The sequence below is a fragment of the Arvicanthis niloticus genome, chromosome X (assembly GCF_011762505.2).
Source record: "Arvicanthis niloticus isolate mArvNil1 chromosome X, mArvNil1.pat.X, whole genome shotgun sequence".
Lineage (NCBI taxonomy): Eukaryota > Metazoa > Chordata > Mammalia > Rodentia > Muridae > Arvicanthis > Arvicanthis niloticus.
Genome location: NC_047679.1, coordinates 52,607,530 through 52,627,031, shown reverse-complemented (window position 1 = coordinate 52,627,031; position 19,502 = coordinate 52,607,530). Strand labels below are relative to the sequence as shown.

Below are 19,502 nucleotides of genomic sequence, written 5' to 3'. Positions count from 1 at the left end.
TGTACTAGGAGACACAGGGAAAGGAGGAAAAGAGTTGGTGGGTCAGAGGAAGGGTGAAGGAGGAAAGAAAAAAGACAGTCTAACCAAATACTGGTGAGAGACAGCCTTCTGCCATCCATCCTTTTGAGTTTTGCTACATTTATGGAAACTTTGCACGTGCCCTCGGGGGCCGGGGCGGTACACCTGTCCCTCTAGGATTGCTGTGCCTGGGGCAGGCTTAAGGAAGTAGAACTAGGAGATCGGCCACCCTGGAGGGTTGGTGGGAGACCGCAGGGTGGAGTCATGGGACGAGCGAACGGAAAAGACTACATATCCCAGGCCGCCACGCTTTCCAGATGGAGTCCTAAGGCGCTGACTGCTCCCCAGTTTCCGTAGGGAAGCACCGGGCTACCACAGCTATTGTGCGTAGCGCTGTCGCCCTCCTCTTCCCGCTCCCTGCTGTCGTGTTGTTGGAGGAAAGCTACGTTTCCTTGCCGCTGGGCTTAACTCTCTAAGTGCCAAACCCCTCATCACGAGGGCTCCCAGGAACCAGTAGGCGGTCTCTGCAGCTGCCGAGTTGTGGGCGACGATCCCCGAAGACCCGAGGAAGACATCCTAAGGGAGCCCGTGGTCTCGTTCAGTCTCGGAGTTAGGGCTCGCCCAGCGTGAACCGGTGGCATTGGCTTTAAGAAGGGGGAGGGGAGGCACAGTCTGTCTCTCTTGGGGAGCCGGGGAAGGAAGCCTCTACTGGCTTGGGAGCGCAAAGAGGCGGCCCCCGCGCCCGCGCTCTCCCCGCCTCCACCCTGGGACACCCGGGGCACAGTGCTGTGCTTTGGGGAGACGATGACCAGGGGGCGTGCTGCTTCCTAGGCTGCACCCTGTTGGCGTCAGAAGGCGTTGTTGGTAAGCACTCCTGGTCACCCGCAGCCACCACCGGACTAAGCGCTCCAGCTACACACCAGCGGGCGCTCCCCAGAGTTTCATTGGAACAGGTACCTGTCCTCCAAAGGGAGTGGGGCTAAGAGCCGCCTAAAAGTGGATCCTGAACACAAGGCACTGGGTCTATTTTGCTGATTATGCCACTGATGCTCTCGCTCTTTGTCTCTAATCCCTAGCCCCTCCGCTATCATAATCATGGGGCATCCCCCGTTGGAGTTCAGCGACTGCTACCTCGACAGCCCCGATTTCCGTGAGAGGCTCAAATGTTATGAACAGGAGCTGGAGAGGACCAATAAATTCATCAAAGACGTAATCAAAGACGGCAGCGCGCTTATCAGCGCTATGAGAAGTAAGTGTTAAGTGGAAGGCTTTCCATGAGCTGTTTGTCGGAGTAGGTGGTTCTGGCCTTTAAACCTTTCCATACCACAGCCGGGAAGGGGTGGTGGGGGTGGGGGGAATCTGCAGTGACTCTCAACCCAGACCTCTGAGTCTGGTGGGTTTCTGAACATTTGAGAGAGGGGTCTGTAGAAGTGGAGAGTGGTAAAGACAAGTAGAACTCTGGGCTTTTCCCTTTAGTGGCCCTGACCTTGTAAGACTTAATCTGTAACTGGGACAGAGACCCTCTAGCTTTGGAGTTACTCTTAGCAGATACTTATTAAAACGACAGTCTGCCCAATCTGTCAGACATGGACAACACCCCTGTGCAGTACAAGCTGACTTCCATGCTTACCAAGGAACTACCCCAGTACCCCCTAAAGAATTGGGAATTTAAGGCTAAGAGCTTTATTATAATGATTTTTTGTCCTAGGCTCTGGTTATTGAAGAAAAGTGTGGGGCAGTAAAAATTTACCCTTCTTAAATCATTTCCTAAGGATCGTTGATTGGCTTCACATACTACTGAATTTTGCTTCAGCGTGGAACAAAGACCTGTCTAGTTCATGGTCCAGGGGGCCCAGATCCCCTAGGTATAAAATATAGGGCCTAGGGTTTGGGGCTGCTGCCCAGAAAGGACAATACCTAGCTTCGCTATTTCCGTGGTCAGAGCTTGCTCACTTGTGGGATTGTTTTCCCCTTCTGTGTGTATGTTTTTATTTCTGCTAGTTGTCAGGAGGCTCAAAGAAAAAGAATAGTGAACATCCCCAGTGAGCATATAAGCAAGCCAACCCCCTGTGCCAAAATATATACCCAGAAGAATGGAGGGTAATGATTAAATAGGATGAGGAATAATTACGTTTTCTCTCCTTGGTTGAAATGAAAGATAATTGTGAAAGGTAAAGTCACTGCGAAGGAGCCTCTCCCTGTTTTGAACTTTGTTTTGAGTGGATTTACCCTCACCTCATCCCTTGTCTAGGTTGTGTGGTCCCTTGTGCCAGGCTGCTACAGCCAAGCAAGAGTGGAGGGAGACTTAAAAGCTTGGGTGTTTCGAGACCTGCTGCAAGCCAGTACTTCTCATGGAGCAGTTCTAGTTTGTGGCTGTCTAATTTGCTGCTGTCTGGCCACTTCCGGTCAGAATCCTTAAACTGTTCAAGTTCCTTCAAGTTCTTCAGTTGAGTTGGATCATTTAATGCTTTGTTGTCTTGTCACCTAGTCAAGAGTCCGATTACGTTAGCACCTCGAAGACGGAATATTTAGAATGCTGATCCTTGCAGACTTGTAGGCTAGGCTTTTAGGGTGTGTCTCCTCTTAATAGAGTTCATTGAGAGGTTGAGGATATGGGGGTTGTGCCACAGAAATAGAAGCTTGAGGACTCTGAAAGGAGAGGGACAACTGTTTGGGTTGTGGATTCCTTCTTATTGCAAACTGATCATAGTATTCGCCAGCCAAGAGAGCTCATTATGAACGTGCTAGTTAGGAGGTGGTTTTGCGACATGTATGGCAAGGTGAAATTATACTTAAAATGGTCAGTTAAGTCATCTCCAAGTCATTAAGTTGTGTAAGAAAACATTCAGTTCAATAAAACATTTTTGGGAGAGGCAAAATGCACCCTCCCCCCACCCCTCGTAATGATGGGAACTCAATTCAGGTCTCTGCAAATGCTAGCTACATATACAGGTCTTGGTTTTTGGAGACAAGGTCTTAATGTGAAGGTCGGGCCAGCCTTGAACTGCTGATCTTTGTGCCTTCACTTCCCAAGTGATGTTTTATAAGCATGCTGGTTTTGTAAATCAAGAGGCAGGTTTTCTTTTTTCTCTGTTTCCTGAGACTTCGAGTAGAAAGAGTTAGCAACCAGGCTCAAACCTTTGCACATGGGCTGAAGGTCTGACAGCTCTTCTAGGATAGGGGACTCTTTGATATTTGTGGTGATTTTTTTTTTAAATTTCATGGTCAATGTTGCTCAAAATATGATGGGGAGGTATTAAAACTCCCACAACTAACCCTTGCCTTGTTGCTTTTCTTTAAGCCCCACGGGTTCTAAACACTTGAGTAGCTAGGGGCAGAGATAGAATCTTTTCTACTAATTTTACCTCAGTAGTATTTTGTCCCCCATACTCTGCTTCTTCACACTGTGACAGCTAGGTGACTTCTTTTCAGGGTAGGTAGGGTGGGTGCAAAACACAGGTGTGCTCCTCCTGAGGGAAGGAAAGAAGAAATTATCACACTGGAATGGGATTTAAAGACCTGGATTCCAGTCATGACTTCCCCATTTTGATTCCAGTCATGGCTTCCCCATTTTGAGATCTGGCACAAACCATGTTAACCATGAAGTGTAATTCAAAAATTAGGAAAAAAGAATCTTTGAGAGAGAAATATTAAACTGTCCCAATTTGGTAAACAGTGATAGCTATATTACCATAAAGATATTGTATATAAATATTGGGTACAGTAATAGATTTGTACAATATGAAATTGGTGGTGGGCTGGGCATATAGCTCAGTGGTAGAATGTTTGCCTGTGCAAGGCCTTATATTCCACCCACAGTACTGGAATTTTTAAAAATGCCATATTAATGGTGGTAATTATATCCAACTCACAGGGTAGTTGTGAGGTTCAAGAGAATTAATTCTAAAAGAATTTTGTCAAATGGAAGTGCCTAAAACAAGTGCGTTGTTGATTGTATATCTTTTGGTTACTAATACATCTGTTGATGAATGAATAATTTCAGTAAGATTCAGAAAGGAAATACGTAAGTAGTAGGAGTTGGAAATAGCCTTTTTTCCCTTGTTATCTTGCTGGAAAAGGTCACTCATCTGGGCACAATTCACCAGTGAGATTTCTGTTCATGCTCACGGTTTCATCTTATGGTCTGGAACCTGGCAATAAAAGGCAGGACAATGATTGACATAATTTGGGTAGCAAAACAAATGGCTAGCATTCCTGCAAAACTCAAGACATGGTACACTGAGCTGCAAAACTCAGCTGTAATTTCCCTTGAAGTTGTTAACCCAGCTGAAACTTGATGTCAATACTTTATCCCACTGTGCTTTTGCATAGAGCTCTGGATAAAGCTCTATAACCATGTGTGTCCATTAATGCATTAAATGTGGTCCTGTTTAAACACTGTACTGGTTAGTTTTTTCTTTCCTTTTTTCTTTCTTTCTCTCTCTCTCTCTCTCTCTCTCTCTCTCTCTCTCTCTCTCTCTCTCTCTTTCTTTCTTTTGTCAACGTGACACAGCAAGAATTGTGTGGGAAGAGGGAATCCAATTTGGGGGATTGCCTCCATCCGATTGTCTGTAGGCAGGTCTAAGATCTTTGGCAAAATTTCTTGATTGATATATAGGAGGTCCCAGTCTAAGTGCCACTTCTGGGCAGTTGGTACTGGTGGGGTAAAAAAAAAAAAAAGCAGCCTTCATTATCCTTTGCTTCAATGCCTGCCTGCAGGTTTCTGTCTGGAGTTCCTGCCCTTAGTGGTGAATTGTGACCTGGGAGTTGTAGGCAAAAATAAAGTGTTTCCTCTTCAAGTTGTTCTGGCCAATGTTTTTATTACAACATCAGAAAACAAACCTAGGACAAATAATTAGGTTCATTTAAGTCAGTGCTCAGAGGTAATTGATGTTCCAAAGGGAGCCAACTTTTCTCCTTTGATGGGTGCTTGATACCAAATGTGATGGATTTATAATTTTTTGAGCATATGACAATGATAACTTAAACTAATAGAAAATAAAGCACCATAACTGTGACAGATTGCAACAGTTTTGCCTGCTTTTCTGTGGGCCTTTACTGGTATTCTCTCTTTCTCTTTGTATCTCTCTCTCTCTCTCTCTCTCTCTCTCTCTCTCTCTCTCTCTCTCTTTGCGTGCACTCTCTTATGTGTGTGTGTGTTGGAATGTGTGCATGCATATGTGCTGAGTGTAGAATACATGTTCCTTATGCATGCTAGGCAAGTCTTCCTACCAATCTAGATACTCATGACTCTTCCTTTTTTATTTTTATGTTTTTCATGTTGACAGTTTTAGTCTTTTTGATGTTACTGAATATTTTCTCTAGGCATTGTTCAGTGTAAATAATATGGCTCATTGCTTATAGCCCCCAGAAACCTGAGACACTTAATGTAGACTATATATAGCTCACAGACCACATGCCATTCATTCAGTGAATACCTGTGCATATACTATGTTTTGATCTTTGTTCAAATGGCAGTTGTGTACACAGAGTGAGTCATGGATGGATATTGACCTTAAGAAGTTCCAAGACTAGTAGGGGAAATGTGGACAGGAGAAATTACTGCTTCTTAAGGTATTAAAGTTCAGAGCTTTAGAGGTGGGTGGTGGACATGACTAGATGTGACATTAGAGAGAGCTCATTTCTTGGTGGAAGACAGGAAGCAAAGGAGGAAATAGCATTGGAGCTTGCCAGAATTAACAGCACTTTGATATATTAAGCTCATCTTGTATACCAGTGATTCCTTAATTAAAAATTCTTTTTAGATGTTATACTTTATAGACAGTCTATGCCAAAAGAAAGCTTTTGCCAGGTGGGAGTGTAGTTTTAGCTGTCTTTTAGGAAGATTCACTGAGTGATTATCAAGAGTAAGGAGTTAGCACCCTCACATAAGTGGTTGTGATTTTTTTTTTCTTTTTAGACAGGGTCTCAGTATGTGACTCAGCTCAGGTTTACTTTGAATCCTCTATGTATCCCAGGCTGGCCTTGACTTCATTATCTTTCTTCATTAGTGTGTCTCAAGGGCTGTGATTACAGGGCCTGTCACCAAACTCCACTGTATTTGTGACATTTAACCTGCAGACACACCAGAAGAGAGCATCGGATCACATTACAGATGGTTGTGAGCCATCATGTGGTTGCTGGAAATTGAACTCAGGACCTCTGGAAGAGCAGCCAGTGTTCTTAACCACTGAGCCATTGCTCCAGCTCACTCCTTCCTTTTCTTTCTTTCGTTCTTTCAAGACAGGATCTGGTTCTGTAGCCCAGGCTTGCCTGGAACATGCTATGTAGCCCAGGCTGACTTCAAACTTTATAATCTTTCTGTTTTGGTTTCCTGAGAGTGCTGGGTATACAGGAATGAGTAACCACATCCAATTTTAGAGATGATCTGTGTAGCTCTGGCAGGGTTTAGGCTCAAAATTCTCCCACCTCAGCCTCCTAAATGCTGGAATAATAGGCCTGCATCACCATCCCTGTCTATATTTCATATATATATATATATATATATATATATATATATATATATCAGGATCAATATACCTTGTGTGTAAAGTATCATATTATGCATAGTCTAGGTTTCAAGGCCACAGAATTCACTCCCAGTCTACTTTGCTGTTATATGAAAGCTGCTGTAGAGCAAGACTCCGTGAACCAAGCATTCTGGGAAGCCTCATTAACACTGAGATGTGATTTTCAACCCCCTTTCACATGTCATGGTGCTTTATTCCTTAGAATGTTCTCAGGCATTGTAAATGTAGGTAGTGGTGGCATGCGCTTCTAACCTGGCACTCAGGAGGTACAAACAGGAAAATGGAGAGTTCAAAGCAAACCTGGGACTTGGTGGATTGTAGGACATCCTGGGCTGCAACGGGTAGATCCTGTGTCTAAAAAAAAAAATATCAAAAGAGAACTTCCTTAGAAATATGAAAACAATTTTTAGTGCTGCTGGGGGAGGGTGCCATAAAAATAGTAAGCAGGGCTTGTTTTACCACCAGCTGCAGTTTGCAGGCCATTGGTGAAGCCATTTCAATTAAGTGGACTTTCACTGGCAATGCAGCAAATGGAATTATTGGTAGGCTGGAATGTCACATCTCAAATAACTAGCAGATAATTTGATTTTTGGTGTGCTATACATTATGGCTGCTGTGGATTCAAGGATCCCAGGCTCAAAGATGAAAAGAAAGAAGGATGAAGCGGCTATAAGTGGGTTGACAGGGCTGGAGCATCTGGGGAAATGTAACAGTCTCTCCGCATTCAAAAGACCTTATTACACCCTTAGTTAATTATTTTCTTTCTTTCTTTTTTTTTTTTTTTTTTTTTTTTTTTTTTTTTGGTTTTTTTCAAGACAGGGTTTCTCTGTGTAGCCCTGGCTGTCCTGGAACTCACTCTGCAGACCAGGATGGCCTCGAACTCAGAAATCCACCTGCCTCTGCCTCCCAAGTGCTGGGATTAAAGGCGTGCACCACCACAGCCTGGCCTAGTTAATTATTTTCAAATGTTCATTTTTCCGGTGTTTTTGTTTTCTGTTTTGGTGTGCAGAGTCTTGCTATATAACCTATGCTGGCCTTGAACTTGTAGCAATCTTCTTAAATTCTTGGTTATAGGCATGTGCCATAACACCCACGTATACTGTCTTTAACTAAAGAAAATGCTTTTTTTTTTCTCTCTTTTCTGTCAGGGTTACAAATTGAACCTAGGGCCTCACACATGCTAGAGAATTGCTCTGCCACTGAGCTATGTCTCCAGCACAATCAAATGTTCTTTGTAGGCTGGATTGAATGGACTGTAGTCTAGATTTATTAGCCAGAAAGTCTTGGCCTCTTATGTGCTAGGGAAATGGAGCATGACCTTCTTCAGGGAGAAAGGTTTTCAGAGACTAGAAACTGATTTAGCAGAAGAAGGGTTACAGTATAGTGGCAAAAGATCCTAGACAAAGCATCCAGACACTTGGCTATGATACAGTTTTGTGTCAATAAAAATGGGGAAGGAGTAGAACTTGCATACAGCTATGTCGATTTTACTTCTAAAATTCCATTATGTGCTATAGTTTAACAATTTCAGAAAGAACAATTGGACTAATTATGAAATTCATATGTACAAAGAATTCACGAAGAATTTAGTGTACATGACAGTATTTAAACAAAAATAAAACAAAATTTAGTGTTTCAAAACTAAGACTAGTACCGTATATGTATAAAACAGATGCCAGAAAACACACATAACCATCATGCAGATGTTGCTTTGGATTAATGAAAGTCATGTTTTAAAGGATCCAAAATAGCTAGATATGGTTGCTTATACCTGTCATCTCAACACTCAGAAATTGGTGGCAAGAGGATCAGTTCAAGGTCATCCTCAGCTACATAGTGAGTTTGAGGCTAGCCTGTGATCCATGAGTCCCTGTCTTAGAAAGACATGCATAAATGAATGAATATAGCCTGGGATGGTGGTACGAATATGTAATCTCAGTATGTATGAGGTGGAGGCAGGCAGATAAAGAGCTCAAGGTCATCCTTGGCTATGCATAATTTGAGGTTACATGAGACCTTGTCTCAAGGAAAAAAAAAAATCAAATATGCTGTGTTAATCCTTTCATGTTGCTGTGATAAAATATGTTGACCAAATTAGCTTAAGGGAGAATGAGTTCCTTTTAGCTATGGTACAAACCATCATGGTGGAGAAGTCAAGGCATCAGGAACTTGAATCAGCAGCAGGTCACATTTCATTCATTGTCAGAAACAGAGAGCGATGAATGCTTGCTTCTGTTCAGTTCCTTTCTCCAGCTATACAGTCCTGGATTCCCTGCCTATGGATGCTTCTGCCTACAATTAACATGAATCTTTCTGAATCAGTTAATGGAATCAAGATAATGCATCACAGGCATGCTAGAAGCCCATTTCCCAGTGATTCTAGATTCTATCAAGTTGACAGTGAACACTTACCATCACAGATGCATTCAGTATCAAAAATGTACATGAAGTTGGTAAGATGATTGTGGTATAATTTGTGTAATTTGATATTGTAGCCTTAATATTTTAAAAGAAAATTTTGTTCTCACGGTCTATACTTTTATTTTGTTTTGAGAGTTGATTACTGTTTTGTTTTTCCCATATACATTTAAAGACATGTTTTACATGTTTACACTAAGGTCACTTTCCTTTGGGCACCTTTTCAGTTTATGACTTAGCCACTTTGGTGCCTATCTATGGATTGCTTCCTTGGGAGAATAGGTTGCTTCCAAGCCTGCTACTAGCTATCTGTGTGATCTTGAGCAAATTGTTGACTTTTGAGTATGAATTTTCTCATTTATAGAATTAGAAGTCTACTCCGTGAGCAGGACGGTTCCTTGTGGGTTTAGCATTCTGTTTTCTGATTACCATTGCTAGGTATTTAGTGATTCTGTCAAAGTCAAGCAAATACATCTTGACTCTAGTAGAGTAGGTAATAGGAAAAAACAAAACGAATGCATCTGTCCTGGATAGACAACTGGAATCACGTTGGCCTGTTTGACTGTGAACTGTTGAATTTTTTTTTGTAGGGGGAAGAGGTGTCAATCTAATGCCTCTCAGTTCTGCCCAGAGTAACTGTGATAAGAGAGTCTCTGTGGAGGTGGGTGTAGTGTTATCATACACAGCAGGAGTGTGTGATGTAATATATGTTCTTAGTCAGAAGTTCCCCTGTCATTATGCTCTGTGCCATTGAGCATACGGAGGTGTTTTAGACCCCCAGGGTAAATTGACCAGTTTACTGGTGTATGATTTGGGACTGCTTTTAGTAGATGTGAAGCCGTGCTGAGTGGGATTTAATGCACCTATATTACCATGTTCCTTAGAAGCCTTTGGAAGACTTACATTGCAGAATAGATTGAGGTACTGTGGGAACTATGATGGCAAACGGGACAATTTATGAGAGATGATGGTATCAGAGTTGGGCGAATAGTGCTGCCGTAGGGTACTAACAATTTTAGCTTGACTTGCCTATTAAGGAAAGTTTTCTAATCGGGGCTTTAGGATGGTGAAGGAAAGTTATTTTCCCACACAGCCCAAACCATTTGTTTAATCTGGAATCTGTTTCTCTAATCAGCACCACAGAATTTTCCTAAAAGCTCACGAGGCTCTGGAAAGATATACAGTTTACCAGGGGAGTCCCCCAGAAATCCCAAGCTGATTTTTTTTTTTTTTTTTTTTTTTTTTTTTTTTTTTAGTCAGTCAGGGGATCCTTATGAGGCTTACTTACATCAAGTCCTAGACCTTGGACAATGTAAAGGCAATTCAATTTAATTCAACAAAGATTTACTTATCACCTACTGTGTGCCAGTACTGCCATGGAGACGAGGGATATAGTGCTGAATACGAGAGCAAGATTATGCTGTCTTGGAGCATCCATTAAACATCTAGTTATCTCTTTATTTTGTTACAGTTTTGAGAAGAAGTACAAAGAGGAAGTTCAGGGTGAAATATAATGCGTTGTATCTTTTGAGGTTCAGATTTGAGGGTAACAAAAAGGAACTTGACCATGACAACGTATTATCTATCAGCAAGAAGAAACCAAGAGAACTAGTACCCAAGTCAAACAGCCTCGTGCTTCACCAGTGTTTTGCTAACAGCCTTGGTAATGAGCAAGCCATTAGTAATTCTTTTTTTTTTTTTTTCCTTCCTTTGGGTGTTTTGAGACAAAGACATACTATGTGGACCAGGCTGGCTGTCAACTTTTAAACTATTTTCTTCTTTTGCTTTTTTGTGTGCATGTGTGTATGTGTGTGTGCGCACGTGTGCTAGGCACTTGCTTGTGTGTATATCGAGCTTATTTTTTAAAATTATTCCATTTTAATTTATTTGATGTGTCTGTGTGTGAACATGAGCAGGCCACAGTGTACATGAGAATGTCAGAGGACAATTTCAGGAGTTCATTTTTTCCTTCTGTCACGTGGAGCTCGATGAGTGAGCTCGATGAGTGAGCTCAGATCATCACTCCTGGCAGCTCATGTGTTTGTTCGCTGAGGTGTGTCACTGGCCTCCAACCTTAGGGTCTCCCACTGGACTTGATGCTCATCAGTTTTTCTAGGTTGTCTGGCTGATGACTTTGAGGGATCCTTCTGTCCCTGTCCCTGCAGATGCATACTGCAGAACCTAGATTTTTATGTGAGTGCCGGGGATCCGAACTCAGGTCCTCAGGCTTGTGTGACTGGCACTTTAATAACAGAGCCATCTCTATAGTCCCTGGCCTCCAACTTCTGTTTCTCTTGCTCCAGTTTCTAAAGTGTTGAGATTGCAGATCCATGCTACCATACCCCGTGCCACCATGCCCTCCTTTTCCTCCTTCTGAGTTGTACTTCCCCATTTTTTTCACCCTAGAGGCAAGCAGTGGACTTTATTTCAGCACTTCTTTCAATTTCTTCTTCTTTAGGAGTGGGTTCTATTATAGGAAAGCATTGGTCTCTCTGGGACAAGCTTTCTTTGGTATTATATCTGTGTGAGACCAGGCATCAAAGTGTATACCTGTAATCTCAGCACTTGGGGACTATTAAGTCTGAGGCCAACTTAGGCTACATAGTAAGATCCTAGCTTATCTTAAAAAAAAAATCACCGTTGCATGGACTGTATACTTTGCCTAAAAGCAAATATACATTGTCCTTGCACAGACAAGGTCAAATAAAAATTTCAGAACCATAGATACCTATAATATGCGGTGATTTGTTGAAGAAAAGCCCTGAATCTAACAGCTGTGTTGTAGCCCCCATTGTTCCTCCTCCTTAGATTTGGTATAGTGTTGAAAATGGAAAGCTGACTAACAATTGTAGCCTTGCAGCATCTTAGCGGGTAAACTGGAATTTTGACTCCTCAAAAACTCTCATACCCAGAGCCTTGCCATGTTAAATTACTTTTGAAGACAGTCCACTGGAAATGGTTCATTCCTGGGGCTGCTTAAGACTGCACCTAGCATAGCTGGCTTTCCGGGAACAGCACTATTTACAGGGTGTTACCACCCAAGACTTCTGTGTTAGTCAGGGCAAGGAAGTGCTTGACCCAAAACATGAAAGCAATAATTGGGAGTTCTAACCTGTATGATATGCCATATCATTATTCTAATTAGACAGGGCAGTGGGGCACGGAAAGCAAATAAGGATGCAGATGGAAGAAGTGCTAAAGCCATCTGTCTAATCATAGGACATGAGTAGAGCCAGGGTTCTAATGCTTTGGCCTTCCTAACACTGCGGCCCTTTAATACAGCTAGCTCCTCATGTTGTGGTGACCTCAACCATAACATTATTTTCATTGCTACTTCATAACTGTCATTTTGCTACTGTTAAGAGTCGTAATATAAGGATCTGTGCTTTCTGATGGTCTTAGGTAACCCCTGTGGAAGGGTCATTCAGGCCTAAAGGGGTTGAGACCACAGGTTGGGAACCACTGGTGTGTAGAAAAGTCTAGGGAATTTGCAGACGATTATTCGAGATAGTAGGTTGTAGCAGGGTTGTAGGACATAAACTCAGTATAAAAAAAAAAGTCAGTCGCATTTCTCTACATTGACTGATCTGAATTCGAATTAAGAAAAAAACATTTACAATAGCACCAAAAAGAGTAAAAGCTTTATAAATGAAAATGTTTTAAAATGACATTCATTTATCTACGTGTTTATGTGTGTGCATGCACACAGAAGTCAGAGGACAAGATGTGGGAGTCAGTCTGGCCTTCTACCTTGTGTGTCTTGGGGACTGAACTCAGGTCTTTAGGCCTGATAGTAAGAGCCGTTACACACTAAGCCATTTTGCTGGCTTAATTACAAGTACATTAAAATAATTATAGTACTTTTATTCTGGAAATTACAAAAGAAATCATTGAGAGCTGTGGATAAAGTAAAGCACTAAGAGGGCCAGCCTAGCATGAGCAAGGCCCTGGCTTTGATTACCACCCCATCCGCACCTTCAAACAGTCATTGAAAGAGATTAAAGATCTATCCAATGGGAAGATTCCATGGTCTCAAATTAAAGATGAATTTGAGATGGAAGACATGAAGGAAACAAGGCCTCTAGATACAACAGGACTGATGTACAAATGAACTCAGAGACTGGCAGCATGCACCAAGCCAGATAGGATCCCAGTGCTAGGAGAAATAGACACACACCCTGTTCTTAAACCAGAAGCTATTTCCAAATAATAACTGTTCAAAAAGAAAAAAGCATGGTTTTCTCTGGTGGAATATCACTGGGCATATAAACCACAGCTAAGGCCAGGTCCCATGACCAGCAGTAGACCGCCAACACAAAACAGACTCAATGGTAATTTTTGAAGTGTGTGTGTGTGTTCGCGAGAGAGAGAGAGAGAGAGAGAGAGAGAGAGAGAGAGAGAGAGAGAGAGAGAGAGCTCAAGTGTGAGCGCTTTGCCTGGGCTTTTTAATTTTTACTTTTTATTCTTTTACTTTACATATTTTTTGCTTATATATTATGGATTCTTATTTGTTTTTATTGTGTGTGTGTGTGTGTGTGTGTGTGTGTGCAGTGTGTGTCTCATCATTTGCTTGTGTTTCTTATGCTTTTTCTTTGGGTCCTTTTTTTTCCAGTTTGTCAGTGTTTTGTCCTTTTCTGGTTTGTTTTTATTGTATCTTATTTTCTTGTTCTTTTTAGATGACTTTGCTTTCTAATGAGAGAAAGTAAGGGTGTGGATTTGGGGTGGTGGAGATAGTGGGAGGATCTGGGAGGGGTTGGGGAAGGGGAAATCATAATCAGAATAGGTTGTGTGAAAGAAAAGCTGTTTTTTTTTTTTTTTATTTTAAAAAGACAGTGCTTTCTTTCTGTCTGTCTTTCTTTCTCTTTCTTTTTCAGTGTTCTGAGACAGGGTTCCTCTGTGTAGCCCTGGCTGTCCTGGAACTCACTCTGTGAACCAGGATGGCCTCAGATTCAGAGATCCTTCTGCCTCTGCCTCCCAAGTGCTGGGATTAACAGCATGTGTCACCACCAATGGGTTAAAAAAAGACAATACTTGTTATGATGGCAGTATATTCCACATGATCTATATAGATTTAGCACTGTCTCCAGCAAAGCACTAAATAGCTTTGTGGTAGAAATTTATTAGCATCTTATGCCATAACTCAGGCTGGTTTGGAATTTACCATGTAGTATAGGCTAGTTTGAATTTGTGATAGTCCTCCTGCTTCAGTTTCCTGGGTCCTGGGAGGTATGAACCACCACACCAGGCAAAATGTGAGACCATTTTAACATTAATATGAAAAAGAAGGGACCCCCTCCATCTTGAAAACTAATTTAATTGGAGAACTTGTCTCACTCAATTACAAAACATTTTGTTGAGCTGCACTAATGAATGCATTGCCACCAATAAAGACTTAGAAGGTCAGTGGGATACAGTATTGGGGAGTACAACATCATACTTCTGGTAATTGAATTTCATCAATAAGTGACAAGAAGAGACGACGTCAACTAATGGTGTTGAGGTAACCCAACAGGTTATCCAGTAAACTGCTGTTGGATCCTGGCCTTTAAAACACACAAAAATGACTTAGAAGGAATCAGATATCTAACAATAAGAACTAGATCTGTAAAACCGTTGAAAGAAAGTGATTTTTTTTTTTTTTGAGACAGGGTTTCTCTGTATAGCCTTGGCTGGCCTGGAACTCACTCTGTAGACCAGACTCAGAAATCCACCTGCCTCTGCCTCCCAAGTGCTGGGATTAAAGGTGTGCGCCACCACTGCCCAGCGAAAGTGATGTTTTAACACTTCTTGGCTTTGGATCAGACGATGATTTCTTATTTGTGATGGCAAGTGGCAAAAGATAAAAGAGTTAATTTGGAGTTCTTCAAGGTAAATCATTTTGTGGTAGAAATAATGTCATTCACAAAAGAAGACTGGAACCTAGTTATCCTATCTAGAACTTCTACACTTCTTTATTAAACTTAGACCTGCCTTCAATTCTCCCTTGAATCAGACTTGAAACTTTGGTTTGAAAGATTCACATCTTTGGCATTGACTGTATATCCAAGGAAAGGAAGCCAAGAGAAGAGAATTACTCCTTCATTGACCAGGAACTAGAGCCCAAGTTGGGACTAGCATGGGATTCTTTGGTTTCCAATTCCAGGCACACTCTGCAGACTCTGAAGCAGGTACCTTGCTTCAGTCTTTCTGGATGCCCTGTGTTGGGGCCAGGAGTGTGTGTGTTTGAAATGACCAGTTGGAAGGGAGATACTGTATAGTGGAAAGTTCTCCTTTATTCTTTGCCTGTATCATGACTGAGATCAGGTGTTTTCCCCATTGAGCAGTCTCACTCCACCCTAATTAGCATCTGATGGTGTTTTCTTTTCTTCTTATAGAAGGATGGTAATATATCCCTGTGGCAGTCACACCTGCCCTTTTTGTCCCTTTCCTAGGAGTCAGGAGCAGCTGGTCTGGCAGTTCTAGAGGCCTCCCAGCCTCTCTGCTGCTCATCTATCTACTTAATGCAAACAGCTGCTTTTTGAGTAGTGGGGAGTATACACTGGGAAATGTGTGGCATTACTCATGGGTTACAAATTTCTCTCCCCTCCCTACATTATTTTTGTCCTAGGGCAGCATGGAATTTCTCACAAGTGGCCAGCAGTAGGCCCAACAGTACAACACCAGATTAGGAACTTCATAAAAGGCAGTTCTTTTGCAAACGGTTTTCATTAAGGACTAATCCAGAAGCAGGAGGGCCACACTTCAGCTTCCAAATCTCTTTCCAGAGCCAGGCTGTTGTGGAAATGCCTTTCTCTTGTGAGTGGAAAAATATGTACTATGCACATGGTAGTGGACAGCTGGAGACTAATGCTGGAATCACCCTTCCCCAACTTGTTAGATGGGAGAGGACAGTAAGTAACAGTCCTGTAGAAGTGTTTTGCACTTACAATTTTCTTTAGAGCAGAAAAATCAGAAACAGGAGAGTTGTAAGGCGAGCCTCTGCAGAGTTGACATGTTGAATTTCTCTTGTCCTTGAAACACCAGTATGGCCATCTCCAATTCAGCTGATCTGGCAAGTGCCGCCTGACTTTCCAAGCTCTGCAGGTTGGTTGTGAATGATACTAGGTGGGAAAGAAGAGGGAGCAGTACGCTAAGTGGCAGGTAGCTCAGCCAGGGTTTGTAGTTTCCTTGGTGGAAAGGAAGCACAGAGAAAGCTGGGTTCTCTTGGCATTTTGTTTGCCTTTCCTTTGTGAAAAACAGATGCTGTTTAATCACTTTCATTCTTTCCTTTTGTTTTCTTTTGAAATAAGGACCTCAGCATATTGTCCAGGCTGATCCCCAGTAATCCTTTCACCTGAGTAGCATCTGGAATAGCTGGGATGTAGGGACCATTGCACCTGACTCCCTCCCCTCCCCTCCCCTCCCCTCCCCTCCCCTCCCCTCCCCTCCCCTCCCCTCCCCTGCTCTTTCCTTCCTTCCCTTCCCTTTCTTTCCCTTCCTTTTCTGATAGAGTCTTACTGGGTAACCAAGTAATGACTCCAACTCATGATCCTTCTGGTATTATAGGCCTGTATCACCATGCCCTGTTTCCCTAGTTTTTCAACAATGGGCAGTGTCTTGCCAGAATAGACTCCTAGAGTGCAAAGGGCCTTTGTGATCTTTCACTAAACTCTTGCATATTTCAAATGAGGAAACAGAGGGCCACCACATATCCTAGCGCCAGTTAAGCACAGACTCAGAACTGTACCGACTATCTGTCCCATTGCTATGCTCTGTGTATGACCATCTACACCGAAAGTGTCTGTTCTTCACCAACCTCTGTTTGCTAAGCTGCATTTTTACTTTCAGAATTATTTTCACCTTGTGAGAGTCTCTTCAGTGCTTGGAGCCAAGAAATGCACCCCCAGTGTGGGCCTGCATACTGTATATCTGCTTAAAAGCACACATTTTACAGATCTACTGGAATAGAGTAGGGGAAGGTTCAGGGAATCTGATGACATTAAAACTGTAGGGGTTTTTTGTTTGTTTTTGTTTTGTTGTTGTTGATTTTTGCATGGCAGACCTGGTGTAATAGATGATCAAGAGAGCGTCTCTAACCATCCTCCATCTGTAAACGAGAAATAAATAATTCTAATATAGTCCAGTTAGAGTTTAACTATATAACGATGTTTGTTTTGGGTAACAAGGTAAGGGGGTGTGTTTGTGTGTGGATTTTGATGTAGATCAGAGTGTAAACAGCCATTTGCAAAGTACTTTATACTATGCAAGGTCTTTTCATTATGTGATGTTTTTATTTGGTCCTTGAGAATTTCATACAGTGTGCTTTGACGTATTCTTTCCTTGCTCCCAATTCTTCCCAGATCGTCTCCTACTTCCTAATCTACCCAGGGAACTTCTTCTTCCCGATAAGTTCATTCCACATGCATTCTTTTACTTCATCTGTGAAGGAAGTGTTATTACCTCCAGTTCACAGATGGGTAAGCTAGTGCTCCGTGGACTGTAGTATGTCTTTTGGATTGCTGCACTAGTCAGTATCAGGTTTTTTTTTTAAAATGCATTTCCACAGTGTGCCAACTGTTAAGTGTTTGGGGACTAACATGTATTGGTTGAAATCAGTTATGTCTTTCGATGGACTTGTGGCTATACTGATGGAACACATAAACAGTGACTCATAAAAATAGGAAAATCAGGGTGTTGGGATGTAGCTCGGTGGTGGAGCACATTCCTTAGCATGCATGAGGCCCTGCGTGTTATTACCAGCACTGCACAAAACCTACTTTCTTTATAGTATTTTTCAGGTCAGTGGAGTTTCACCTCCCTTCTCACAACCCCATGAGTTAACCAGGCAGGACATTATGTTGTTGCACAGGTAAAGTAACCCAGAGCACTCAAAAGTCCCATTTTTTTTTTTTTTTTTTTGAGACAGGGTTTCTCTGTGTAGCCCTGGCTGTCCTGGAACTCACTCTGTAGACCAGGCTGGCCTTGAACTCAGAAATCCGCCTGCCTCTGCCTCCCAAGTGCTGGGATTAAAGGCGTGCGCCACCACCGCCCGGCAAGTCACAGTTTTATTGATGATGAAATTGAAGTTCAGTCAGAGTTACTCAAGGCAGCAGTCTGGGCTGTAAACCCTAATCTGGATTGTGAGGGCTTTTTTTTTTTTTTTTTCCTGCGAGGTCACCCAGTGTTAGGAGTCAGCTGGCATGTCTTGTTTGAATCTGTGACATCTTTGTCCCTCTCCTGTATAATACCTTGTCATTGCAGTTGCTTGATTCTCCCAGGTCTCCCCGACCTTCCATCACACGCAGTCTTCTGCTCCTTGAGCTCAGTCTCCTCATACCATCTCCTTATGGAGCTTCTGTACTTCCGGTACCCCCATCAGGGTCTTATGCTTCCCCTTGCTGCAAGACCTTAGGAGTCAGTCCCTTTCAGGCACCTTGCCTTACTGTGCCTTGGTTTTCCATTTGCTCTCCTAGCCAACTGACAATTTATCTGCTCCACAATTTATCTGCTCCACAGTGATTTCAATCAAGTCTTTCTGATCCATCACTGTCACATGACAGGCAGCTTCCATTCAAAGAGGTCATAAGTAGCTGCAAGGTTAGAGGGATTCAGGACTATTCCTTTGCTTCCCTCTTACCCGTGTGCCTTTAATCAGTTCCTGCTTCTTTGGCAGGAGGGGGATAATTGGCATGGTTTTGTAGCAGCACCCCATTATAGGGATTTCTACTGCAGTAGGCAGCTTTGTGCTAGCTAGCCTATGCCTGGCACCATTACTGAGGCAATTGTTGCTTTTGGGTCAGGTCTAACGAGTCCAGCAAGATCTGGCTGATTAAAGCATTCAGTTGCTTATTGGGCAAGGCAGCACTTGTTTGGTTGGTCTTCTTTCCAGGGGGAATTTTGAAGTGTGTGTGTGTGTGTGTGTGTGTGCCTGTCTGTCTGTCTGTCTGTCTGTGTCTGTCTGTCTGTCTGTCTGTCTCACCTTTAAGGAGTTAACTCTTATTGGCCAAGTGTGGACCTCCAGTAGCCTCTGGCTATTCTGGAAACTTCTGATCAGTTGTACCACTCAGGTCTTTCATGACATGCATCTGAGTTTATGAGCCATGCAAGAGTTAATAACATAATGTTTAATTTTTCTTTTTAATTAACATGTAGTACCTCTGTTTATGGGCTACAGTGTGATACTTCATTCCATAGATACAATACACACCGATCAAATAACAAATAAGTTTCATTGTCTTACAATGCTTGATATTTGGAGACAATGAGTACTTTCTTCGAGGTCTTTATAACATATGTAATAACATTGTGAACTTTAGTCACCCTAATGTGCTGTAGAACAGTATCCATTGCCCTTGTCTATATTTTGGTGCCCATCATTTGATTTCCCTCCATATTCCTTCTCCTCACCCCTTTCTAGTCTCTAGTACTTAGTAGTCTGCCCCCTTCAGTTTGAGGTCAACTGTGTAGCTTTCACAGATAAATAAGAACCTGCTGTGTTCACTTTCCTGTGCATGACTTACTTCATGCAGTTTACTGTCTTCCAGTTCCATTAATTTT

General features: G+C 42.4%; 1 protein-coding gene across 3 annotated transcripts in view; it reads left to right on the top strand.

Annotated features, from left to right (window-relative positions):
- Positions 1-341: 341 nt before the first annotated feature.
- The window catches only part of Ophn1 (oligophrenin 1), a 308,721-nt gene continuing 289,560 nt past the window's right edge, over positions 342-19,502 (top strand). Inside the window, exons 1-2 of one of the 3 annotated variants that reach the window (XM_076918794.1) lie at positions 342-971; positions 1,095-1,267. In XM_076918794.1, coding sequence (XP_076774909.1) covers positions 1,114-1,267 — 154 coding nt within the window. In that variant the 5' untranslated portion in view covers positions 342-971; positions 1,095-1,113. The remainder of the gene's footprint in view (positions 972-1,094; positions 1,268-19,502) is intronic. The other 2 variants (XM_076918793.1, XM_034485518.2) reach the window with 2 other exon arrangements.